This window comes from Microcebus murinus, chromosome 3, assembly GCF_040939455.1.
Source record: "Microcebus murinus isolate Inina chromosome 3, M.murinus_Inina_mat1.0, whole genome shotgun sequence".
NCBI classification, from domain to species: Eukaryota; Metazoa; Chordata; class Mammalia; order Primates; family Cheirogaleidae; genus Microcebus; species Microcebus murinus.
This window is the reverse complement of record NC_134106.1, coordinates 62,004,519-62,031,651: the sequence shown is the minus strand read 5'-3', so window position 1 is coordinate 62,031,651 and position 27,133 is coordinate 62,004,519. Positions and strand designations below refer to the sequence as shown.

The 27,133-nt window shown below is 41.1% G+C and overlaps 1 protein-coding gene across 1 annotated transcript in view; it reads left to right on the top strand.

Moving 5' to 3' along the window:
- M1AP (meiosis 1 associated protein) overlaps positions 1 to 27,133 on the top strand; it is an 80,749-nt gene that overhangs the window by 39,808 nt on the left and 13,808 nt on the right. The window contains exons 5-7 of the mRNA XM_012788595.2: positions 17,441 to 17,614; positions 22,277 to 22,439; positions 23,153 to 23,294. Of these exons, the coding sequence (XP_012644049.2) occupies positions 17,441 to 17,614; positions 22,277 to 22,439; positions 23,153 to 23,294 (479 nt within the window). The remainder of the gene's footprint in view (positions 1 to 17,440; positions 17,615 to 22,276; positions 22,440 to 23,152; positions 23,295 to 27,133) is intronic.

The following is a 27,133-nucleotide window of genomic DNA, read 5'->3' as shown; positions in this document are numbered from 1 at the left end:
ATACACTTAAAAATGTGTTAAGAGAGTAGATCTCATGTTGTGTTCTTACCACAATTTTTAAAAAAAGAAAACACACACACAGAGAAACCCCACCATGATAACTCAAGAAAGAAACCATGGAAAAAAGGAAAAAGTTTTATATTTTAGCACATGTAATGGTATTTTTTCCCTGCTTTTTGAACAAGGGGCTCTGCATTTTCATTTTGCTCTAAACCCACAAATTATATAGCCTTCCCTGTTTGTGTGCATAATCATGTGTTTGTACAAGTATTTTCAGTAGAATCAATTCCTAGAAGTAAAGTTAATAGGAGGTAAGACAATATATACACCCTTTGATAGTCATTACCAAAAAGCTCTCCAAAAAGATCATACCATTTATACTTCCACCAATAGTAAGTGAGACTTTCCTACTAGGAATTATCCTTGTTTGTTTGTTTGTTTTATCTTTGCTAATACAATGGGAAAAATTGTTTTTGAAATTAAGACTTTTATTCTTTTCTTTTTTTTTTTGAGATAGTCTCGCTTTGTTGCCCAGGCTAGAGTGAGTGCCGTGGCATCAGCCTAGCTCACAGCAACCTCAAACTCTTGGACTCATGCAATCCTTCTGCCTCAGCTTCCCGAGTAGCTGGGACTACAGGCATGTGCCACCATGCCCGGCTAATTTTTTCTATATATATTAGTTGGCCAATTAATTTCTTTTTTTTTTTTTTTCTTTTTTTTTGAGACAGAGTCTCGTTTTGTTGTCCAGGCTAGAGTGAGTGCCGTGGCGTCAGCCTAGCTCACAGCAACCTCAAACTCCTGGGCTCCAGTGATCCTTCTGCCTCAGCCTCCCGAGTAGCTGGGACTACAGGCATGCGCCACTATGCCCGGCTAATTTTTTATATATATATCAGTTGGCCAATTAATTTCTTTCTATTTATAGTAGAGACGGGGTCTCGCTCTTGCTCAGGCTGGTTTTGAACTCCTGACCTTGAGCAATCCGCCCGCCTCGGCCTCCCAAGAGCTAGGATTACAGGCGTGAGCCACAGCGCCCGGCCAATTTCTTTCTATATATAGTAGAGACGGGGTCTCACTCTTGCTCAGGCTGGTTTCAAACTCCTGACCTCAAGCAATCTGCCCGCCTTGGCCTCTCAGAGTGCTAGGATTACAGGCATGAGCCACTGCACCTGGCCAAGACTTTTATTCTTGAATTACCTCCTAAGATTACTTCAGAGAAAAACTATGGAGTGATACTACATAGTGGTCTTTCCCCTTGTTCCATTCACCCTATTGACAGGGATTTATTTTTTCATTTAATTATTTTTAAATTTTATTTTTACTCTATTTAGTTGACTGACATTTTCCTTGATATTTACATTCTGAAAAATATTCGTATTTACCATAAACAAATTAAAAATGCAATCGCCCGTAATCCCATACTTCCTAGAAGAAGAATTATTCAAACTTTATTTTAGAGGACAAGCAGGAATTAGCCAAGCACAGGAAGATGAAGTGGATTCTCAAAGAGGAGACCCAGGCCAGGCTCAGCGGCTCACACCTGTAATCCCAGCACTTTGGGAGGCTGAGGCAGGATGATCACTGGAGGTCAGGATTCAAGGACCAGCCTGAGCAACAAAGACTTTTATTTTTTAAAAAAATTAGCTGGTTATGGTGGCATGAGCCTGTAGTCCTAGCTTCTCAGGAGACTGAGGCAAGATCGCTTGAGCCCAGGAGTTGGAGGTTGCAGTAATCTATGATTATCCCACTGCATTCCAGCATGAGCAACAGAGTAAAACCCTGTCTCAAAAAAAAAAAAAGTGACCCAGAGATATGAAAAAGCAAGATACAATCAACCTTCAGAGAAGTACCCATAGTTCTCTATACCAGAGCCTCTCAGGCAGAGGTGGGAGCCAGGCTGTAAAGGTAGACAAGGGTTAGATGAGAAGGGCCATCTATGGCATGCTAAAACTTTTGGATTTCATTCTAAGGCAATGGAAATTTATGAAAATATTTTAGTCAGAAAGTCAGTAGAGATTCCCAAATTATGACGTTTAAGATTCTTGAAGATCTTTCCATATAAATACATAGAGCTCTAATTCATTAAAGAAAGAGTTTCTCAACCAGTTTTAATTTATCCAACACTCAAGTTATGATTCACTCTCCTCCAGTCCTTTCTGGCTATATTGGCCTCTTCCAAGGTTATACACAGGGGAGGTGCCCAGTGTTCTGATACCATTGATCTCTTCCTGGTTGCATGTTGATAACTTCACTCTTTCTCCCCCTCCTCCCCCCCCCCGCCTCCCCTCCCCCTTTAATTAGGTGGGAGGGTTGGTAACTAAAGGTGCGGTTCCTGTTGGATTCTGACACTTGTGGACAAAGCTATACACGTTGTTACCAGCCTTAGCCGTGTGATTTGTGGGCTCTCACTTACTGGGCACATTCTGCTTTCCTCAAGCCAGTCTCTTCACTGACTGTCGTTTCTTTTCATCCCTCCATTTGTAGTAGTCTTTTCCTCTGAATTTCCTTTCCTTTCCCCTCAATTTCTTCCTCTGTGCTCTTCCAGCCAAGGAATCCTCCCCATTCCTTAATTTATGTTAATTACTACTGTGTTGATTTTCCTCTCTTTAGAACAACTACATCACTTGTGGTCTGCACCACATAATTTAGCATTTAATTGTGTACCATGTAGAATTGTTCACCATTGCTTTATTGTGCGATAATTTTGTCTCCTCACCTAAATTGTAAACTACTTGATATCTTTTCCCTTGCATTAAACTGTAAGCACCTTGAGATTAGAAACTCTTCTTACTCATTTCTGTGTCAGTGTATATCTTAGATTATCAGTGGGCTGTTTGTGGTCTGCCTATCATCCCCTATATCCCCTCTGTCTGGTAATACCTCCAACTTCCTGGTCACAGAATGGGCCCTGGCTGAGGCAATCATAGTTCCCCAGGCCACCAGTTAGAGCCCTTCCCATTGGGTTTTCAAAATGAATATGTGATAGAGAAGCTCTTTTTCTTTCTCTTTGGCTGAGAATAGCTCAGGCATGGACTGTGTTCTTTTCTACCTTCAGTGCCTATGCCTAGAAAGAACGTATTGTGTCTCTAATGGCACAGATCTTAGAGTGCTCTGAGGCTACCTGATAAAAGAGCTTTTAAAGGCAGGAAAGCAGCTTTATATAATACCTTGTATCAGTGCTGCTGACTCTTCCAGTGACTTCCTGTTTGCTTCTAAATAATGCATCATCCCATAAATTGCTTGTAATTCCTCTTTGCGGGTTAAGTGTATATGGCTCGTTGCTGGAAGTCATCGAAGTTCGCCTGTATTTTCCTCATAATTAATTCCTTTATTCACTTAGTGTTTTGCTTCATCTTGGTGTTGTTATCAAGACATTAGCAATGATAACAAACAGGACTCCTATCCTCAAGGAACTTAAAAATCTTAAAGGCCTCAGGACACAACCACAATATTGCAAAGTAGTGTATGCTACTCCACATGGGTGGTATCAGCTTAGAGGCTAACAGGCCAGGAGGAAGCCTGTGTTCTTTGGTCCGGTGAGTAGCATCATGAAAATGGTGTTTTGGGCAGATGAAGCGGAAGAGAGTCTAAAGGCGAAGAGAACAAGGAGGCACGATTGCCAACCAACAAATACAGCACAAGATTTATTAATCAATAAAATGTTTTACCATGTACTAGATGTGAGGAGTACACTAGAGTGTAAGATATGTGCTTCTGAGGAGCTTAACAATTTAGTTTGAGAGACAAACACCATACACAAGTAGCAGAACCCACAGAATCTGCTGCTAAAATACCTGGCACTGGTAAGTGTAACAGCTGTACGTAGGAAGAGAGCAGCAGCTTCTAGCATCCACTTAGGAGGGCGGCAAGGCAACTGAGGCATTAAAGCTAGTGCCACTCCCAGGATACCTGAGGCAAGAAGACAGGACAGACAGCACGGTACCTGGCCAAAACAGTCTCAAAAGGCCTAATAGTACCCTTGTTTGGGCCTGTCTCCACTTAGCATTTTGATGCCCCTCTCTCTTTCAGCTTTGTCTGCTGAGGTCCAACCAGGCCCACCTCTGTCCTGTGGCTTTGCCTTCCTTCCTAAGAGTCTCAAACTTGAACTCCTGTAAGCTATTCCAACTGCCTATAGCACCATATAGCGGAAGGGGGCTGTCATCTTGTCTTTAAATGTTCTCAGATAAACTTCACAAAACAGGGTTTAAGTGATATATTTTTATTATATTAAGGTTAAATCAAAAGGAAATGTTTCAGCCAGGCATGGTGGCTCACGTCTGTAATCCTAGCACTCTGGGAGGCCAAGGCAGGAGAATCACTCAAACTCAGAATTCGAAACCGGCCTGAGCAAGAGCGAGACCCCAGGTCTACTAAAAATAGAAAGAAATTAATTTGCCAACTAAAAATATATATTAAAAAATTAGCCAGGCATGGTGGTGCATGCCTGTAGTCCCAGCTACTTGGGAGGCTGAGGCAGGATTGCTTGAGCCCAGGAGTTTGGGGTTAGGCTGTGAGTTAGCCTGACACCATGGCACTCTAGCCCAGGCAACAGAGTGAGACTCTGTCTCAATAAATAATAAATAAATAAATAAATAAATAAATAAAATATTTATCCTAAGGATTAAATCTAACTTTGGAGGTAGAACAGTCACATGGCTTCTATGAGCAATAAGACAAAAAAAAAAAAAAATTAGCAACAGCAGCTTCTCTCATTCTCAGAAAGATGAATACATCAGAATTAGGTTGCCTGAGTCTAAATCTCAATTCTAACACCTATGAGCTATGCAACTTTTGGCAAGGTACTTAGCCTCAGTAAGGCTTAGTTATTAATTCCTACCCATGCAGTAGTTGTAGGAATTAAATGGTTATTAATTACCTAGTAGATAGTAAATACTCAGTAAAAGTTAGCTATTCTTATTATTAATATTTTTGTATTAATATATGTATGGTTTAGTATATCTCTGAGATTTGTTATAATGGCCAGATCCTAAGTGGACTGCCATTTCCTGAAGCTAAGGCTGTATCTTATACATCTTTGTATCACTAGCACTTATTTGCCCAGTACATAGTAGAGTCTCCATAAGTATTTCCTGAATTAATAAATGAATGATTGAAAAAAAACTATATGATTTGGGAGTGGTTCTGGTGACCCTCTGTGAGATCAGCTCAAATAATTAGGGACATATCCCAAACACCCATATCTTCCCTTTGTAGCCCATGAATATTGTGAATTGATTCAGACCCTTCTTAAATCTAGTTATAATTGTTTAAACTCTGATAGCCAGGGTCTTCAATTAAATAAAAATCGTCTATACTACACTTTCAAAGAGAGAAACAGATCAAAAGAAAATGTTGATATTGCAGATTAGTTTATAAAGTAACTACAAGAATATGTCCTTTAGTCTAAATTCTGCCTTCTTTAGTATAGTCCTGCACAGTGAGAACTAACCAACACAAAGATGGCAAGATCCAGAATCATCAAAGAAAGAATGAATTTAGAAATTAAGAAAGTAGATTCACATTTTAGAAAGTTATTTAATAAGATCTGTAAGATGAAAGGTTTAACTTTAAATTTTATTCACATTAGTTAAGGTTAAATTTTTAACCCATATAGCCTATTATATAATCTTTCAACTGTGTAAATGGTATTTCCTTTAATTTTTTCCTACTTGGTCTAACTTTTTCATTTTATTTTTTTATTTTAAAATTTAGCTAAATGATACTTCCCAGTGATCTTTGTGGTAGCTTTTGTCTGATTGTTTTAAAAATTTTTGTTAGAATTTATATAAATCTAAACAGTATAGAAGTTATAATAGAGACAGTTCAAAATGACTCAAAATTCCACCCTCCAGAGACAGCCACCATCAACAGTATAGGACACACTCTACTGAATTGCTTTCCCTACACATACATGGATGTTGACATACATGTAACATTTATTATTGTTATTGATATTATTTCCTTTTATTAAAATAAGACTATGCCATATCCATTGCTCTGCATTTTTTTCCATTTAGCTATTTATCTAGTAATTTTTCTCCATATTGGCACATAGAGATGTAACCCATTCCTTTTGATAGCTATGAAGTATTCCAGTGTATGAATTTATCACCATTTATTTAACCATCCAATTGGATTTTTGCATTTTAGTAGAGAATTGTGTGACCTTGAACAAGTTACTTTAACTCTTATTCCACAAATTTCTCATTTACAAAGTAGGGCTAATTATAGTAGCTACCTCATAGGGTTTTCATGAGGATTAAATACAATTTATATGTAAAGCACTTAGAATAGTGCCTGGCACAGATAAATGCATGTCATCTGTTGATATTAATGATAGTAGTAATAACTATTTATATATGCCTTTTACTGATAAAATTTCATACTCTAATAATTCATATTTATTGAAAAGATATGACCACAAAATAATTTTTAAAAATCACCCATAATCCCACCACCCCACTACACTCCTTTTAATTTTGCATATGCCTCTCAGTTGCCCACAAGTATGTCTATGTTACATAGTCAAAATTCATGTATATACATGAATTATAAAACTTTTTCCATGGTTCTCATAGCCTTTCTTTTCTGTTGTCTATTTTGTTCCTCTTTCCTCTTTTCCTCTTAAAGGACAAGGAAATGTTGGTTTAAGAAATAGCGATATGGGGCTGGGCACCATTCCTCACACCTGTAATCCTAGCATTCTGGGAGGCCAAGGCGGGCAGATCATTTGAGCTCAGGAGTTCAAGACCAGCCTGAGCAAGAGCAAGACCCCGTCTCTACTAAAAATAGAAAGAAATTAATTGGCCAACTAAAAATATATAGAAAAAATTAGCTGGGCCTGGTAGTGTGCACCTGTAGTCCCAGATACTCGGGAGGCTGAGGCAGTAGGATTTCTTCAGCCCAAGAGTTTGAGGTTGCTGTGAGCTAGGCTGACACCACAGCACTCTAGCCTGGGCAACACGGTGAGACTCTGTCTCAAAAAAAATTAATAAAATTACTTTTAAAAGGAAAGGACACAAACAAAATTTAGTGTGGCAAAGTTTCCTCTGGAGAAGATCAGGAAAAAGCATACAATATCTCAGAGGTATTGATAATGTTCTACATCTTAAGGTGAATAAAGCAGTCATGAGTGTTTATTTTATTGTTATGCTGCATAGCATGTGTGTGTGTGTGTATGTGTGTGTGTAAAATCTCACATGTATACATTTGCATATCATAAAATTTTATAATAGTTTTTTAAAGAATGGCTAAGCAATAAATATGCCAAAACTAAAATGGCCACTGTGATCAATACACTTTGACATCCAGAGGGCCTCTGTCCAGGTTGACAGCAGTCTGCACTCATTGGGTATGTGAGTCTTTCAGCCAGTTACAAATCAACCTAATGATGCTGTCAACTAGTCTACATTTCTCAGCCACATACAAGGATATCAGGTTCCCTTGCTAAGTGCTCACAAACCATCTGTTTAATATTTCCTCTTAGACTTTGCCAGGGATCGATGTCAAGCACTTTTAGAAAGGTATTTTATCCATATGTGTTCTCAGGAAACACCAAATATTAACAACCCAAACATAGAAGATAAGGATTCATTACTTCCTAAAGGATTCCAGAAAGAAAGAGAGTGGGGAGGAGCCTCTTGTATGCTTCAGCGCAATTGTCAGACTATAGATATTGATTTTTCCCCATTCAGTGTCTTAGAAAATAGACCAGAAAACACAACTGTTCATTGAGTTTGTCTTTGATAACTACATTACAGTCATTTCCCTGTGGCATTAAGACTAAATTAGAACCACAGTTGTATTTATTTCCTAAATATTTTAAACACGGAGAGACATTTGTTTATTTCATTAACAGAAGCCATGGTCTCAGAAAAATTGCAACCCCTCTCTTTTTAAAAATAAAATAAAATAATTTTTGAGTATAGCAGAAAGCCTAAAGTTATTTGAAAAATTAGGATTTAAAATTTTTTTCTTACCAACTTTATCGAGGAATCATTTACATACCATAAGTTGCATCCATTGAAAGTATACAATTCAATGAGTTTTGACAGTTGTATAAGACCACAGATCATCACCACAATCAAAATACATACCATTTCCATTATCCCCAAACGATTCCTCTTGCCCCTTTACATTCCATCCCTCCCTTCGTCCCCAGGTAAGACCACTGATCTGCTTTTTGTCTGTAGATTAGTTTACATTTTATATAAGTGGAATCATACAGTATTCACTTCTTTGTGTCTGGGTTTTTTCATTGAGATTTTGAGATTCATCCATGTTGTTTACATCAGTAATGATTTTCTTTTTATCACTGAGTAGTAGGATATTGCATGAATATGTCACTTTTTTTAAACCATTCACCTGTTAATGGGCATTTCAGTTATTTCCAGTTTTTTACTATTGTGAAGAAAGCTGCTATGAGTATCCATACACAAATCATTGTGTGGACATATGTTTTCATTTTTCTTTGATTTTACTGTGTTTATAGTTCATCTTTTCCCATCCATTTACTTTCAACCTGTTTATGTCTTTACACTTAAAGCCTATCTCTTACAGACAGCATATAATTGGTCTTGCTTTTTATCCATTCCAGTGATCTCTGGCTTTTATTTGGAATGTATAGGCCATTAACATTTACCATAAGTATTGATGTAGTTGGATTCAGGTCTACCATTTTATTTTTTGTTTGTCCTCCCTGTTTTGTTTTTTTTTTTGAGACAGAGTCTCACTTTGTTGCCCAGGCTAGAGTGAGTGCCGTGGCGTCAGCCTGGCTCACAGCAACCTCAATCTCCGGGGCTCAGCGATCCTACTGCCTCAGCCTTCCGAGTAGCTGGGACTACAGGCATGCACCACCATGCCCGGCTAATTTTTTGTATATATATTTTTAGTTGGTCAATTAATTTATTTCTATTTTTGGTAGAGACAGGGTCTCGCTCAGGCTGGTTTCGAACTCCTGACCTTGAGCAATCCGCCCGCCTAGGCCTCCCAAAGTGCTAGGATTACAGGCGTGAGCCACCGCGCCCGGCCAGTCCTCTCTGTTTTTTGTTCATCTTTTTCCCTGCCTGCCTGCTTTCTGCCCCCTTAGAAAAACACAAAGGCTACTTACTCAGCCAAAATAAGTGCTCTAGGAACTTTTTCTTTCCTAATTCATGTGTTTACTAAAGGCTGAAATATTACATTTGAAATTAGGTTGGGACCTATCTCAGAGCTTGGTGGTCCACTCCAGTCTGAATGTTGTGTCCTCCCATAATTCATATTTGAAAGATAGTATAATAACTATACCAAGATAGTATTAGAAGGCAGGGCCATTAGGTGGTGATTAGGTCATGAGGGAGAGCAGAGTCCCCATGAATGGGATTAGTGCCCTTATAAAAGAGTCTCAAAGAAGCTTGTTTGCCCCCTCTGCCATGTGAGGACACAGTGAGAAGGTGCCATCTGTGAACCAGGAAGTGGGCTCTCACCAAGCATTGAATCTACCAGTGTCTTGTTCTGGGACTTCTCAGCCTCCAAAACTGTGAGAAGTAAATTTCTGTTGTTTATAAGCCACTCAGTTTATGGTATTTTGTCAGAGCATCCCAAACAGACTAAGACAGGGCCTACAGTTCCCTAGTTTGTCAGTAATGATGTAAATCATCCATTATGAACCATTAGTATTTCATCCTTTAGTTAACAGTCAAGTCTTTTTTCAACCCACCTTAAAATGTACTAGCTTGATAAGCGGCAGATGGGTGGACAACCTCTAACAGTAGGACTCCCTGGGTAGCAGATCAGGGCTGGGAAAGAGGTAATGTCCACTCCAAGCTGAGCAATTTCTGCTTAAGCTCTCTGCTTATGGAACTCCCAGATTCCTTTTCCCCCTTTCCTCCCTGCCCACCAGCACCACACAACAGGGAAGCATGTATGATAGGGCCAGGCTGGGACATGTGGGCACCTCATACAAGCTGATAGCACACCTTCAAACAAAAAATTTTTAAATGCTAATTCAATGATTGTTTACAAGCCAAGAGTTGAAAAGAAAAAGAGAAAGGAAAAGGAGTGCTGTCTCAGTTTTGTCCCCTGTCCCCCCCCCCTGCAATCTTGCACACTTTCTGAGCAAAACTAAAGCCTTGCAATAATGAAACCTACCCTTCTTCAAAGCAAGTGTAGTGACCATCTGTTATTGTATAAGTGTGCTCATTTGGGGGTCTCATCCTTAACCCCAGCAACTTATTAGCTAGTCTTCTAGCCTTCTTACTATTCCTCCAGCACACCAAGCTCATTCCTACCTTAGGATCTTTGAACTTTCTCATCCCTTTATAAGGAACAATCTTCCCACAAATGTATTCATGACTCACTTCATATCATTCAAGTCTCTGCTCACCCATCACCTTCTTAGCAAATACTTCCCTTTGGCTGGGTGTGGTGGTTCACACCTGTAATCCTAGCACTCTGGGAGGCTGAGGCGGGAGGAACAGTTTGAGCTCAGGAGTTCAAGACCAGCCTGAGCAAGAGCGAGACCCTGTCTCTACTAAAAAACAAAAAAGAAAGAAATTAGCTGGGCACTGAAAGTATATGTATATATTTTTAAAAATCAGCTGGGCATGGTGGTACATGCCTGTAGTCCCAACTACTCAGGCGGCTGAGGCAGAAGGATCACTTAAGCCCAGGAATTTGAGGTTGCTGTGAGCTAGGCTGATGCCACAGCACTCTAGCCCATGCAACAGAGTGAGACTCTGTCTCAAAAAAAAAATACTTCCCTGGCCAGTCAAGCTACAAATTTACACACACACACAAACATACCCCTCCTGCTTTTATTTTTCTTTATAGTATCTATCATTGTCTGTAATTTATTTATCGTCTGTTCTCCCACTAGAATGTAAGCCACGAAAGCAGTTAATTTGTCTTTTTTTCTTGATAACACCAGCCAATGCCTAGCTCATAAAAGGTACTAAATTAATAATTGCTTGAATGACAAATTAAATGAGTGAAGAATAAATAAGTGAATGAGTGAAAGACAACAGTTCTCTCCCTAAGAAGAGTTCTGGAATATAAATTTTGTCTATCTTATTACAGTTCTAGTAATGTTTTAACCCTCTTGTAGATAGGGACCCAGGAGAACTGTCACTACTAGGGCCATTCCTGCACCCACTTCTCTGCATTGAGTCCACAGTGGGTATCACCACCACCACTCCTGCCACCTCTTTTCAAGGGTCTTCTCCTTTTCCCCAGGGGCCAAGCATCACTTCCACAAAGGAGGCAAATGAGCTCAGAAAGACAAGCTGGACTTCCCCCACATTGTGAGCTATTGGATATTATCCTCATGTGTTGATTTAAGGACAGTGATTGGATGACTGCATAGTCATTCCTGAATAAGCTTTATCTGCTTTGATTACTTATCCTAGTTGTTAACATCCTGTAGCTATCCTATATTCAGAGAGTAGATAGCTGATTGTAAACTGACTCAGGCAGGCTAAAATGCTGTGACTCCGTAATCTCTATAGTGGTTCTTGACCTTTTCGAAGTCATAAAGCTCTTTAGAGAATCTAATAAAAGCTAGGGGCCTATCCCCTTTCTCTACCACACCAAATGTATACACGCACATACGGATAAAATTGTATATAATTTCAAGGAGGTCCCAGAACCCCTGAAGCCCATCTATGACACCCAAAGACATGCCACATGAACGTCATTTGGAGAGGAACATGTCCAGCTAGAGGCCAGGGCCCCTGGGGACTGGGAGGTTGTGCAGAACTGGGCAGAAGAGCCTTTTCCTGGGCCTCTATTTTAGACATTATATGTCAAGAGAGAAATATAGCCCTTGTATATGCACATATGTGTGTTAAAGTCTACCATTTTAAACATACTTCAATTTTTTTTTTTTTTTGAGACAGAGTCTCACTTTGTTGCCCAGGCTAGAGTGAGTGCCATGGCGTCAGCCTAGCTCACAGCAACCTCAACCTCCTGGGCTCAAGCGATCCTCCTGCCTCAGCCTCCCGAGTAGCTGGGACTACAGGCATGCACCACCATCCCTGACTAATTTTTTCTATATATATTAGTTTGTCAATTAATTTATTTCTATTTATAGTAGAGACGGGGTCTTGTTCTTGCTCAGGCTGGTTTCAAACTCCTGACCTCAAGCAATCCACTCGCCTCAGCCTCCCAGAATGCTAGGATTACTGGCGTGAGCCACCGCGCCTGGCCAACGTACTTCAATTTTAAGGTTCCTTCTGAGATGGTCTGTTTTGGCATTACCTGACTTTCAATCATTTAGCTTTCTTAGTTTTTCCCATTATTGTGTACCTTCCAGAAAAGCTGAGCTCAGTAAAAGATATTACTGCTTGTGGCCACAGGGGGGCAGGATAAGTCCAAAAACAATGTGAACGTTGGCTGCAGCTTGGGCTGCCGGGAACCAGGCCTTCCTCACTCACTGATCTTAACCACTCAGACACAGAGGGGCAGCTTCACTCCTATAACCTTTCTATTTCATGCTGTCAGCATGACTCATTCACCCGGAGCACCGTGCCCTGCTCTCCAGCCAGTGCAGGAGTTGTTCTTCAACGTCTAAGAACTGAGAAGTCCCCCAGATCCCCAGGTTTAGCACATTTAGTTGTATTTGTGAGGAACAATACATACCAAGTGTTGGTGTTCTTATGTATGGTAGCAGTGAGCAGAAAGCAGTGACCAAGGGAAACAACCGGGGAAAAAGTTTTTAAAAAGGAAAGTATATTATTATCCTATAAGAACTAATCATTTTGTTAATGAGAGAGAAGGAAGAAGATGACAGTTGTTGATGCCACTCATAGATAATCCTCTATCTGCATGCCACTCATAGATAATCATCTCACATTTTCTCGCCTCACTATAACTAAGAAATAAGTTGTACTGTCCCACTTTGCTCAAAATCACATAGTTAACAACTTTCAAGCCAGGAGTTCAACCCTGGTCTTTCCATTAAATCCCATCGCCTCATAAACTCACGAAAAGAAGAAAAATCCTTCAGAAGAAACAAATTAGCACATGTGATTAATATTGCCCAAATGAAGCCCACAGATACCCAGGGGGTGATAATTAAAGCCAGATAAGGGAGGATATAATTAAGCATAACTTCCTGGACACTGTCCTGAGTTGAATTCTGGGGGAGATACAGGCCATGGATTGACAGAGTAATAAAAGCACTAAGGAAGGAAGGAAGTCACGTGGCAGGGAGTCTTAGCTGAAGCAGAAGAGTTACAGGAAAAAGTAATGAGAGCTGAGGAGGAGGGTGCAATTGTTCAACTCAACAGGCATTTGCTAAGCTTCAGCTCTATGTAAGGCACTAATAGGGAGGATTCAAGTAAAAAGAAACAATTCCTACCCTTGAAGAGTTTACATTTAAATGGGACAGGTATCAAGGAAAGGAAGGGTAGGACACTTGTGGAATATTGGGTAGTACAAATAGGTACAGGATGAGTGAGTGACAGCAGGAAGGCAGTGTGTGCTCTTTAGCAAAGGAGGAATCTGATGAAACTATGTTTCAGAAAGAGTAACTATTGTAACTGGTAGTGGTACATAAGAAGTTGGAGGGCAAGAAATGAGTTTGCTAGGATAGCTAACAGGCTACTGCCATAATCCAGGCACAAGGAAATGAATGCCTGGACCAGTGACAGGGAAAATGGAAAAGAAGTTCTCTCTCTGAAGTGTTCTGATTTACATTTTAGTCTCTAGTTTGGATAATGTAGTCTGTCCTGAGAGGGTGCTCACTCCCTTCTGTGACTGTAAAACCAAAGGCTCAAGCTCAAAGCACAGCGCTTCTATTCAGGTTACGTGAGAACTTTTTCAAAGGAAACAACTCTGCTCTGTGGCTTTCCAAAACGTGTATTTTAAGAAGTTAAAAAGAACATAAGAATGTTGATTGGGTGTCAGCAGGGAAGAGTGGCTGCCTGACTGGCTGCTGGAAGGACCTAACGGCATGGTGTTTTCCTCCATCCAGGGGCTGTCCTTCAGACCTGGTTCTTTAGCTTTGCAGGATCAGAAAGTTGATTTTGTCAACACCTTCACAGAGACACATTCACCTTCCCAAGCTCAAGAATAAGGAATAAAAGCTGGGCATGGTGGCTCACACCTGTAATCCTAGCACTCTGGGAGGCCAAGGTGGGTGGATTGCGGGTCAGGAGTTCGAAACCAGCCTGAGCAAGAACAAGACCCCGTCTCTACTAAAAAAAGAAAGAAATTAATTGACCAACTAAAAATATATATAGAAAAAATTAGCCGGGCATGATGGTGCATGCCTGTAGTCCCAGCTACTCGGGAGGCTGAGGCAGCAGGATCGCTTGAGCCCAGGAGATTGAGGTTGCTGTGAGCTAGGCTGACGCCACGGCACTCACTCTAGCCTGGGCAACACAGTGAGACTCTGTCTCAAAAAAAAGAATGAGGGATAAGCCAGAACCATAACCACCATAATCACCAAGAGCAGAAACATGACAAACATATCCCTGCCAGTGGGACACGTCACCAAGTCAGCATGCCTTCTCTGCACCACGCGTGGACTAGTGATGCTAGCATGTGCCCATGTTGCTCCCCTTCTCTGTGCTTCATTTCTTGCTAGCCCTCTACCCTTCCAATAGATACATTCATTCCTTAGACATGCCAGTAGCATCAATAAGGCTACAGCCAAATCTTGCTATGATCAATAAGCCTTTCTCACTTCTTAAGGTAACTTTTTCACTGACCTCACCACTCTGTGTTGATTTTATGGTTTAATTGTCTGAGGAACCCCATATTTTTCTTATTTCCAGATTTTTTTTTTTTTTTTTTTTTTTAGGAGACAGGGTCTCACTCTGTTGCCCAGGCTGGATTGCATTGGCTCAGTCATAGCTCACTGCAGCCTCAAACTCCTGGGCTCAAGCAAACCTCCCACCTCAGCCTCCCAAGTAGCTGGAACTATGGGCATGTGTGCCCACACTTGGCTAATTTTTCTTTTTCTTTTTTTCTTTTTTTTTTTTTAAGACAGGGTTACACTATGTTGCCCAGGCTGGTCTCAAACTCCTGGCCTCAAAAAATCCTGCTGCCTCAGCTTCCTAAAGCACCGGGATTATAGGTGTGAGCTGCCATGCTCAGCCTTATTTCCAGATTCTTAATGGGAGATAACTTTGCATTATGTTCTCACATTGTCCATGGTAGGAGTTTCTAATCTTCTACCCTTTCCCTAGAAAGAAAAAAGAAATACTTATTTCTCTTCTCCAAAATTCTGTCATTTGAACTGTGAGCAGTTTTATCCTGTCTACTTCCTGAGCTCCTTTGCTCAATTTTTTATTTCTATAACTGCTCCCTTGTGCTTTAAAAACTGTTTCGTCTCACCGAAGAGAAGCTGCTCAGTCATTTCCATACTTGTACTCAAGTCAAAGTCTAGGTTTCAGGTTCAGAAAAATTAAATTGCTCCTTGTTTTGCCTGTGACAAAATAAGATTCACATTAGCTGGGTGCGGTGGCTTATGCCTGTGATACTCGGGAGGCTGAGGTAGGATGTTCGCTTGAGCCTAGAAGTTGGAGGCTGCAGTGAGCTATGATCACACCACTATAGTCCAACCTGGGCAACTGGGCAACAGAGTAAGTCCCTATCTCTAAAAAAGAAGAAAGATTCACTGGCAGTTACTTTATATATGTCACTGTAGTACTCTAAAACATAACGTGGCAGATGAGAGTCTGAGGAGAAGTGGTCAAGATTAATGTTGTTTTATAAACTCCTTAAGGGCACAGAGTGCCACATATATCTGATGGAATGAATGAAATAACTAGTTAACTAATGAATCCTCATAACGATTCATGGAAGATAGAGTTTTAATCATTCTGGCCATAGAGGAATGCATTAGGTGTCCCTTTTCAGCCGCAGGGTAAGTTGCTAAATATGATATGAAGTCATCTAAATCTCACCACACCTCCCCTGTGTTGGAACCAATGCATTGGACTGAAGCCCCTTTGTTCCCTGTGGAAAGTCTGCCACCTCTGCAGACTTGTCCTCAGGAATGTCGTTCTAGAAATAATCCAGCCTTCTCCCTGGAGTCCTTGAGTCATACACAGAAGTTAATTCATTGGAGCAATTGGTTTTTCTTAGGCTCTTTGTAAAAGTATTTCAGAGACTCCTTCATGGTGAAGCAAAGAAAGCCGGGTTCTTCTCCAGTTTCTTTCCAACTCTTGCCTCATTTCCTCTGCTTCCTCCACTACCTTATAACTGAACTTCCCTGCAGATGCAGATCCCAACTGAGTGTTGCCTGAAGGTGGAAGTACACCAGCAAAGCCTTGTTACCCCATTCCTTTGGATTCGGGATTAAATCACACTCCACCCAGAACATCCCCATCCTCTTTGCTGCTGACCACACTTGTGAGATCCACTGTGCCAATGACTAATGCTTCAGGCTTGCTTCTGTATCATAAGGTGGAGCCCAGGAATCCATCATTCTTTTAGTTTTTTTAATTCACTTTTTATAACAGAAGTAATAATTGAACACATTTTCACTGTAAGACAACATGAAATTGAAGTCCCCCTTGTATTCAGTTTGCATTGCTGTATAATTGTTGAGTTGTTTTTATATTCTCAAATGTTCCAATAAAATTCAAACAGTATGGAAGTATAAACAGTAAAAAGGGAACATATCTCAGAACCCTGCTCCATTTCTACTCCTTATCCACTGTTAACAGTTGGATGGTAGCCTTCCAGAACTTTGTTAAATACATTTACATACATATGTATGTATTTAGGCAGATAGTTTTATTTTTATATAAATGGGATCATATATTATATCTGTTCTACAACTTCCTTTATTCACTTACTGTCTTTTAGTTTTCCATGTCAGTACACTTTACTTTGTTAACAGCTGCATAATACCCCACAGTTTGGGTGTACCATAATGGAAACTCTTCCCTACTGGTGGGCATTTGAATTGCTTCCTATTTGGGATTTTGATTATTTGTTATTACAACAAATGCTGTACTAGACATCTTTACAAATATCTCTTTGTGAACTGTCCAAGAATGTCTCTCAGGCTAGATATCTAGAAGTACAATTGATGGGTCAAAAGATGGGTGCATTTAATATTTTATATTTTTCAAAACTCACAATTAATGAATTAAACAGGCCAGCTGTGATGGCTCACACCTGTAATTCCAGCACTTTGGGAGGCCGGTGTGGGAAGATCACTTAAGCCCAGAAGTTTGAGATAAACCTGAGTAACACAGCGAGCCCCATCTCTACAAAAAAATAATAATAATAAAAATTAGCCAGGTGGGTAACATGTACTTGTATTCCTAGCTACTTGGGAGGCTGAGGTAGGGATTGCTTGAGCCCAGGAGTTTGAGGTTACAGTGAACTGTGATGATGCTACTCACTGCAGCCTGGGCAACAGAGTGAGACCCTGTCTCAACAACAACAACAAAAGAATAAAAGAATTAAACAATTTAAAAATTAATTATTTCCCTTTCTTCTGCAGAGAGTTGTATCCTGGGAACTGACATTGACCTTCAGACTATAGACAATGATACTGTCAGCATGGAGATTTTCTTCAAAGCCTGGCTGCATAACAGTGGAACAGACCAAGAACACATCCATCTTCTTCTTCCTTCACGGTGTTTCAACAACATTTCCAGAGCCAGAGATAATCCAAGTATAAAACCCCCAAAAGATATATGGGCTATGATATAGCCTAAGATATAGGCTATGACAGTCCTTGTCTGGGATTAGGACTCTAGATTGGTGAGTCATAAGAATCCAGAGTAGTAGTTGAGGCTTAGGGATTGGATGAGGCTGTGCAGTATAAGCATGAGGAGCATGAGGAGTAAGAAGAAAAGTTCTAAAACATGACCAGTTAGAAAGCTGAGCCTACTCACACCTGTAATCCTAGCACTCTGGGAGGCCAAGGCGGGTGGATAGCTCAAGGTCAGGAGTTCGAAACCAGCCTGAGCAAGAGCGAGACCCCGTCTCTACTATAAATAGAAAGAAATTAATTGACCAACTAAAATAGATAGAAAAAATTAGCCGGGCCTGGTGGCGCATGCCTGTAGTCCCAGCCACTGGGGAGGCTGAAGCAGCAGGATCGCTTGAGCCCAGGAGTTTGAGGTTGCTGTGAGCTAGGCTGACGCCATGGCACTCACTCTAGCCTGGACAACAAAGTGAAACTCTGTCTCAAAAAAAAAAGAAAGAAAGAAATTGGCCAACTAAAAAATAGAGAGAAAAAATTAGCTGGGCATGGTGGCACATGCCTATAGTCCCAGCTACTTGGGAGGCTGAGACAGAAGGATTGCTTGAGCCCAGGAGTTTGAGGTTGCTGTGAGCTAGGCCGAGGCCATGGCACTCTAGCCTGAACAACACAGTGAGACTCTGTCTCAAAAACAAAAAAGAAAAAAAAAAGCTAAGCCTAATTAAGCCCAGCCACCAAGGGCCAGTTAGTTTAGGGGTAAAGTCTTAGACACCTCCATGATAGGGCATCACTACACTACATAAAAGGACAATGAACCATATATTTTTCTCAATATTTTCAGTGTTAATGTGATAAATATTCTTGGCATTATAATTATAGGTGTGCCAGCACCTCGGCAATATCAACAGAGCCTATGGTGAGAGGAAGCAAACCAAGATTAAATAGAAATTTTCCCACTAGAGAGGCAGCAAATTGGGGAAAATTAAAGCAACTGCAGAGGCAGGGCATGTTCACAAAGCACTTCAGGCAATTATTGAAACCAAGAGATCAATCTAGTGCTCTGAGCAGGCCAACTTGGATATTGTTCTGCCTGACAGGTACACTTCATTCCATGTCCCACTAGGTGGTAGTAATAAGGCCATTTCTATTCTCTCCCCTTTGAAGGTTGGCCCAGGACGCAGGGTAGCAGGGCCTGCAGATGGGTCCATCAGTCTAGTTGGCCACGCTGAGCTTGGGAAAGGTGAATCCTTAGGGCCTAGCTCAAAAGGGAAAGGACTAAAGTGTGTCTTCTCCTTTAGGGGTGAGAGTTTGTACCCATCTTTATCACTGAACAGAATATTGGTAGTAGCTAAGGAGATCACTGAGGGTTGAAGGCTGGATTGGATGTGGTGCTTACCAAAGCCCCTCTCCCACACAGCCCACTCTGGTTACCACCTCCTCTGAAGGCTCTCTATTGGCCATTGACAGTGTATCTCCCTTTTCTTCAGCTGTAATAGAACTGTTTAAGACCATTGTTTCTTCAGGATAAGGAAGAGCCCTTTGGAGTGTCACTAGACAGGATTATGGTTTGCCAAGACCCTTTCTTTCTAGGGATAGCCATCAGGTCTCTTCTTCTCCCCCATTTCAACCCAGGGCCCAGAATGCCATTGACAACTTAACTTGGTTTTAAGCTCTCTTTCATGTATAAAGTCTTCTTCCCAGCACCTTCTTTCCACCCCCTTTGTCCAAGGCTGACAGTACCAATTTCCATCCTGTTCCATCCTTTGGAATTCACTTGTCTATTTTCCCTATTTAAGGTTGTTGGCAACTTTATACAGAAGCTACTTTATAGCTAACATTATTGATCCCTCCTTCCATGCCAAGCCATAAGTTAACTCTTTTCCTTGCATTATCCCATTTCATCTTCACACAACACCATGAGGTAGATACTGTTGCCATATGTTGTTGAATCTATGATTCTATCAGTTGTAAGGTATACCACTATCTTATGTACACTAAGAAAGAAAACACTGCCAGTTCAACATGACACAGCTCTTTGTCACTTACAAGTATTATTTTATCCTTATTGAGAAAGCTCTTTTAGGTTAGAGTACTAAATAAGGGCTAAGAGTATCTGGCCAATGGCAATTTTAAGACATATACAGAGACGTTAGTATGTGAAAAAAAATGTATCTTAGAACCAATTAAATACAATATTATCCCTGTTTTACAGATGAGAAAACTAAGACTTAGAGAAATTAAACACTTTCACAGGGCTTCACAGAAAATTAATAGCAGAGCCAGGATTTGAAGCCAGGCAACTCCAGACTCCGTCTTAACCCTTAGGATCAGAAATCTACATTGTGTACATTTGACCACTCTCAGCCCAGACTATGTTCATCAAACCCATGCCTATCTGCCTTCAGACCCTGGGTCTTTATCTACTATACTAACCAGCCTCATGCTGGGCAATTCTGAACGAAGAGGCTAGAAATTCACTTTTCTCATTAGGAGGGCTGGGGCCCTCAAAGGCCGGGAACACCTGCCAGACTGCCTTGCACTGTTGCATGGCATGTGCCCATGGTGCTAATCAGAATCTGTGGCTTCTCTACCCTCTTCCCAAGGCTTTCAGCACAACAGTCACAGCCAGAATGTTTATCTCCATCTGTAATCATTTTTTGGAAATATGCATGTCTTCAGGGTGCATGGTAGAATTTATATCTGGATTCTAGTTATCTGTTCTTCTGGAAAAGTCTTCACTAGAATCCAGATATTCAGACACAGTTACAATGAGGTCTGGGGAAATTAGGCTTCCTCTAAGGAGGATGTGACTCACCTGAGATTTTAAAAAACCTTAATAAAGATTATACTGTAGGTATCTATTATTCTTAAAACTGATACATTGCCACACATGGATTTCTGGACCTGTGGCTCATTACAAAAAAAAATGAAACAAAATAAAACAAAGCCCTGAGTTCTACTCCTATAGACTATTTTGAGGAGTGCACCTCAGATGTGCACTTTGACTCTCCCTTACAAAGTTCTCCACCCCACACCACCTGCTTTTGGGGTTGCCTAGGGCCCTTCACCCCATCTCTAGGTGCTTTCCTTACAAGGGCCTTCCTCTGACAGAAAGAATGCACAATCCAGCTACAGATGAGTGTCTTCTTGTTTGGTCTGGGGTCTGGCACCTCTGCACCTGGGCTCTGAATGGTGAGAAGCACACCTGGTTCTAGATTGAAGCCCGGCTAAAACAACTTTCCCAGCTTTGGGACATTCTGCTGAGGCTACAGTTTGGGCAGTTCTCAGACCTGACTGCAGTAAGAATCACATGAGGAACTTCTTAAAAATATCAGTATCTGGGCTCCACCCTCAGAGATCCTGGTTTAACTGGTCTGGGGTAGGGACCAGACAACAGTACTTTTTAGAAGTTCCCCAGGTGATTCTTACTGTCACCAGCATTAAGAACCTCAGCCAGATGAACACAGCTGTCCAGTCATAAAGCCTAGAAACCAGAAATGGAGAAGTCAGGCACAGATGAAATGAAAGGAAGCTGAAGTCCTAGACAAAGTCCCTCCTATTGACTTCCTGGGCCCTGGGACACACCAGGCCATCCAAGAGCAATCTCACCAAGAATTAATGCCTTGGTCTTAATCACTGGGCCCAGAAGGGCCAGCTGGATCTGACATCTATTCTGCCACTCTGGTGGGGTTTTTTTTTTTTTCTTTCTGTTATTTCTACTTTTGTTTTTACCTCATGTTGCAGTTAGTACAGTCATTTCACAAATCATTAACATCAACTATCCTTCTCACAAGTACTCAGCATTCATATATTCACAAATTTGTTATCAATATTCAGGCCAGATATACATTTTATTGAAAAACTTTGTAATATCAAAGCTTCAAGCCTAGTACAACAGAACACTGCCCACTGTGGCATGTGAAGGTACCTACTGGAGCAGGAGCTTAATGTAGCAGAGTATAATTCCTACATGAATGGGTCATACCTAGTCTAAGCCCTCCTCAGAATTGTTGTCTGATGCTGTGGTGATGCTCCCAGCCCCAGAAGGTCATTACTCGGTTTCTTTGAGAAATAAAAAATAAACTATTTCAGGAACTTATTTCCCCCACCCCATGTCCCTAGAAGAACCCACAGAGAAACAGCAACAGTCACCTGACTGCCTGACTTCTGCTTTCCTGCTCTTCTTCATATGACCTACAGTCTTGCCAAAGCTTTGCCACAGGGAAGCAGCAGAGGCAAGATTTCCTTCTGTGATTGCCAAAGGGCCCCTGCATATTTTGGCATTAGCTGCCTTCTCCACAGAGGATGCATGTTCCTCTCAGACTGGGTCACAAACCGGATCTCTCACTATGAGACAACTGCTCAGCCAGCCCAGAAGTAAAACAAGTAAAAACCACGTCAGACCCAGAAAATGAGTTAACTGTTGCACAGAGTGACAGAGATACTATAGGTTCCAGACCCGCTTTACCTTCCCAAACCAATCAAGCTTTCCACTTTCCAGTCCCCTGCCTTTTCCCATCCCTTGCTTGCCTGATAGAGGTAGAATGGGTGGCAGATGTTTTCTCATAATGCATAGCCTTGGTAACCTGTGACCCACAATCCCTCCTGCAATGCTGCTTTTTATTGTAGTGTGCCTGAAATGTGATCTCCAAGAGCGACTGCTCAGCCCCTCCCTGCTCCCTGGCACAGCTGACAGCACCTTGAAAATGGATGACCCCAAAGGAGACTTCAGCACACTCTACCAGATGGTTTCCCAGTCATCAGCCTCTCGTTACAAGCTCCAAGTGATCAAGTATGGTTGAAGGGAACCTCCCCAATCCATGCAAATGCTATTCTTACTGGTTTCGTAGCTAGGAAGTCCAGAGATAGACAGTATCTCTAAGTGTCAAGCAAGCAACAGTCATTTCCAAAGTAGCAGTTACAGGTATGGCATGAGGGTCAGCTACTCAGCATATGGGGGCCAAATGAACATATGGTAGAAGTGCTATAGTAGAACACTCTGAGGTCTGGGTGAGAATTGGAAATCCAGAAAGTCTCTGAACACAGAGAAAGATGAGATCAGTAGAAAGGTGTTTATCCATTCAGTAAATGTTTAAGTACCTACTATGTTTAAGCTCAGGACAGAGATCCAACCTTTATGGAATAAGTGATACATAAAATCTACCCCTGCCCACTCCTGTTTTTCTAAGTACTATTAATAGAACTCTTTCTTCCGGGGGAACCAGAGTAGAATTAGCAGTAGTTCTAGAGTAGAATTAGCAACGATGGCAGAGGCCACGTTGCTTCCTAGTTCCTCCCACAGTGCCTGTGCACAGGTTCCTGAGCTTTGACAGTCTTTTGTGTGCTCAATACTATGCTAGACACTAGCCATACAAAGATGAATAATTCACAGACCCTAATCTAAAAGCTCTCATAGTAGTGTAGACTTAAGCTGAATTTAAGTGAATCTGGGTAGAGGTTCTAGATATCACTGAGGAGTCTTTCACTGCCATTGTCTCTTCCCAGGGCTCTAAAATCTAGTGGGATCTGTGAGTCATTGACATATGGACTCCCATTCATCCTCAGACCCACAAGCTGTTGGCAGCTGGACTGGGATGAGCTAGAGACAAATCAGCAGCATTTCCATGCTTTGTGTCATAGCCTGCTGGTGAGTATCCACGTCCCCAGGTGAGAAAGAGGAATAGTGTTAAAGTACCAACCATAGAAAAGCAGCTAACTAATGATGCCCTAATTCGAAAGCTGCATTAACCCTAAAGAGGACAGAATAAAAACTAGAAATAGGCCGGGCGTGGTGGCTCACGCCTGTAATCCTAGCACTCTGGGCGGCCAAGGCAGGCGGATTGCTCAAGGTCAGGAGTTTGAAACCAGCCTGAGCAAGAGCAAGACTCCATCTCTACTATAAATAGAAAGAAATTAATTGACCAACTAATGTCTATAGAAAAAATTAACCAGGCATGGTGGCACATGCCTGTAGTCCCAGTTACTCGGGAAGCTGAGGCAGTAGGATTGCTTGAGCCCAGGAGTTTGACGTTGCTGTGAGCTAGGCTGACACCACGGCACTCATTCTAGCCTGGGCAACAAAGTGAGACTCTGTCTCAAAAAAAAAAAAAAAAAAAAAAAACTAGAAATACTCTAAAATTTGGAGTAAATCTGACTTACCTTTGTGTGTTTCATGCTATAGAGAATAATTCCCAAATTCAGTTATATATCATAAAACTTGAAAATCCCTGATTTTGTAAGCTTAACATTTAAATGACGACAGAGAATTTTCCATAAGTAACCATATTTTAAAACCCACTTCCTTCCTAACACTATACTGGATATTATGGTTCATTTAAATGAAGAGCACCAGCCAGGTACAGTGGCTCACACTTGTAATCCTTGTACTCTGGAAGGCCGAGGCAGGAAGACTACTTGAGATCAGAAGTTTAAGACCAGTCTGAGCAAGAGCAAGACCCCATCTCTACTAAAATAGAAAAAATTAGCCAGACATGGTAGTGCATGCCTGTAGTCCCAGCTACTCTAGAGGCTGAGGAAGGAGGATCACTTGAGGCCAGGAGTTTGAGGTAGCTATGAGCTAGGCTGACACGATAGCACTCTAGCCCAGATGGCAGAGCAAGACCTTCTCTCAAAAAAATAATAAATAAATAGATGAAGAGCACCTAGTCTGTGGCAGACATTACATTAAGCCCTGGATATTTACTCAGTGGTGACATAATAGACATTACCTATGACCTCAAGAAACCTGCTTTCTAATAGAAGAGACAGAAATATATGTGTGTGTGTGTGTGTGTTCTTAATTGTGAGTTTATAAAGGAAAAGAAGAGGTTGTTACAAGAGAAGTTCTCTGTGAGAGTGACATTTATTAGAGACCTGCTAGATGAGTGGGAATTAGCCAGGTGAGGGTTGGCAGGAAGAGCATTCCAGGTGCAGGGAAAGGCATGTGCAAAGACCTTAAGGATGGAAAGAGCTAAGAATCAAGGACAGAAAAGCGATTGTGACTGTAACCTGGAACAAAGGAGAGAGAGGGAAAAGGTGGGGTTGGAGAAGTGAGCAGGGGGCAAATCGTGCAACGCTTTGTAGGCCAAATTAAGGACTCTGGACTTTAAGTAGGGAAAGAAATCATGCGAAATGACATCATCTATTGAAATTTTTAAAATATAACTTAGCCAGAAGTTTGGAAATACACTAGCAGAACCAAGAATGGAGAATAGAAAATTATGTAGGAGGGCATTGCAGTACTCTAGGCAAGAGTGATCCTCCTTCCTCAGCCTCTAGTGCCTTGGACTGTAACCTTGGAAGATAAGAGGAGAAGAGTAAACCAATTAGAAAACTATTTTAGAGAAAGAATCATCAGAACTCGGTGAAGGATTGGATGTAGTGACTGAGAAAGAGGAAGTATCAGATAACTGCTTGCTTTCTGACTTGAACAACTAGATGAATGTCATTCCCTGAAATGGAAAAAATAAAGAGCACATGCTTGAAACTAATGTAACACTTAGAAAGCAAAATAAAACAACTACAAATAGAATACAAGACAGACACAGAGTAAAGGTTTGACCTAGTAGGATGGATATGGGTGACCATGACAGCATGGCAATGCATCTCTTTCACTATCAGAAGCAGACTTCTCTTTTTCCTGTTTCAAAGCCCACACTCTGTTTTAGATCCACCCACTGAGTTCCTGTTTCCTATCTGAAGAGCACCCATCCCCTGTCTTTGCAGAGCAGAGACAACAGACCCGTTGTGACTGTTAGTACCTAACAGCTCAGTTGACTATTTACTCCACCCAATTCCTCAGAATCTCAGACGTGATACATCACTCAGGAGGAATTTCTCCCAATTGGCTTCAATACGTTCTTATGGTACTTGATATTTTAAACATACATTGGCATTTTAATATACTACAGAAAGAGTGTAAATTTTCTGGCAAATGATACTCTTCAACACCTTTGCTGGGAATGTAGCCCAAGAAAAGAGTCAGGAAAGGGAGCAAAGATGTATGTACCAGCATGTTCATGTCAGTGTTATTTACAGTGGTAAGAAGTTGGAAACAATAAATTTCCTAAATAGAGAAATGGTTAAATCTAAATGGGGGGATTATAGGAACTATAATTCAGCCAAACAATGAAATACTATGTTGTCATTAAAAATAAGGATGGGAAGGAGTATTCCCTTCCATCCTGGCTTACATACACATGATCAGAGTCTCTTTGCCACTGAACTCTGGGTTTGAGGATTTGTATATATGTATTCATTCATTCATTCAACAAATATTTACAGACCACTATGTGCCAGGCATTGTTTTAGGGATGAAGAGACTTATTTATCACTCCTCTCTCATGGAAAAATCACAAGTTACCCATCACTAATACCCATTTTTTGGAACATTTACTATATAGTAGTCCCTTACCAAGGGTTTTGCATACTTGCCTTCATTTAATCCTCACAACATTCTGTTAAGTAGAGATTATCGTCCCTATTTTTACAAATAAAGAAGGCTGAGGCCTCAAGAGACCAAGTGACTTATCAAAGGTCACATAGCTACCAAAGTGGCCACGTCAAAATTTGAACCTAGTTCTCTTGACTACAAAACCCATGCTTTTAAATTCTTTGTTAAATTCCCTACTCTGCATGTAGCCAGATAAATACAAATTACAACACTGAGGCAAATTCTCCCTTCACTTACACCCCGTGCTTCTGTATTTCACCAGACTTAAACTCATTTAAAGTGGCTGGGTACTCACAGCAGCTCCTTACTCATTCTGTGCTACTGTTCTTTCTACTCTGGTTCACCTTATCCAGATTAAAGACCACTCTCCTATTCTGGAAAACGGAGAAGCAAAATAGTGTTTAAATGTCAATTCCTTCTTGCTTTTCACATGATATTTTCTCCAAGCAGCAAAAATCCTGCATGGCAGTATATTATAGAACAGCATCCCCAACTGGTTTCATGGAAGACAGTTTTTCCACAGGATGGGGGCTGGCGGGAGGAGGCTGAGCTCAGGCGGTGATGCTAGCAATAGGGAGCAGCTGTAAATTGTCCCTGCTGCTCACCTCCTGCTGTATGGGTCCCCCACCCTAAGTTTCATGGAAGACGATTTTTCTACAAATTGGGAGTTGGGGGAGGATGGTGGAGCTCTGTGGCCCAGTCCCTAACAGTCCCTAACAGGCCACAGACTAGTACCGGTCCACACCCAGGGGTTGGGGACTGCAGTTATACAGGACAAGTTTTTCACAAACTGCACCTCATTCGTTCAATATATTTTTGAGTACCTACTGTGTGATAAGATTTAGAGTTTTAGCCTTCCTAAACCTATCTTTTATAATTTTGCCACACTTCTTTAAATCCGTCCTTGATTTTTTTATTCTTTCTTACACCTTTTTTCATGTGTTCTTTTAAAATCTGATTTCAAGCCAGCTCCTGTTATAACTCTCTTGCTTTCTGTTTCTCACTGTGATGTTTCCCCGCCAGCCAACTTCTCA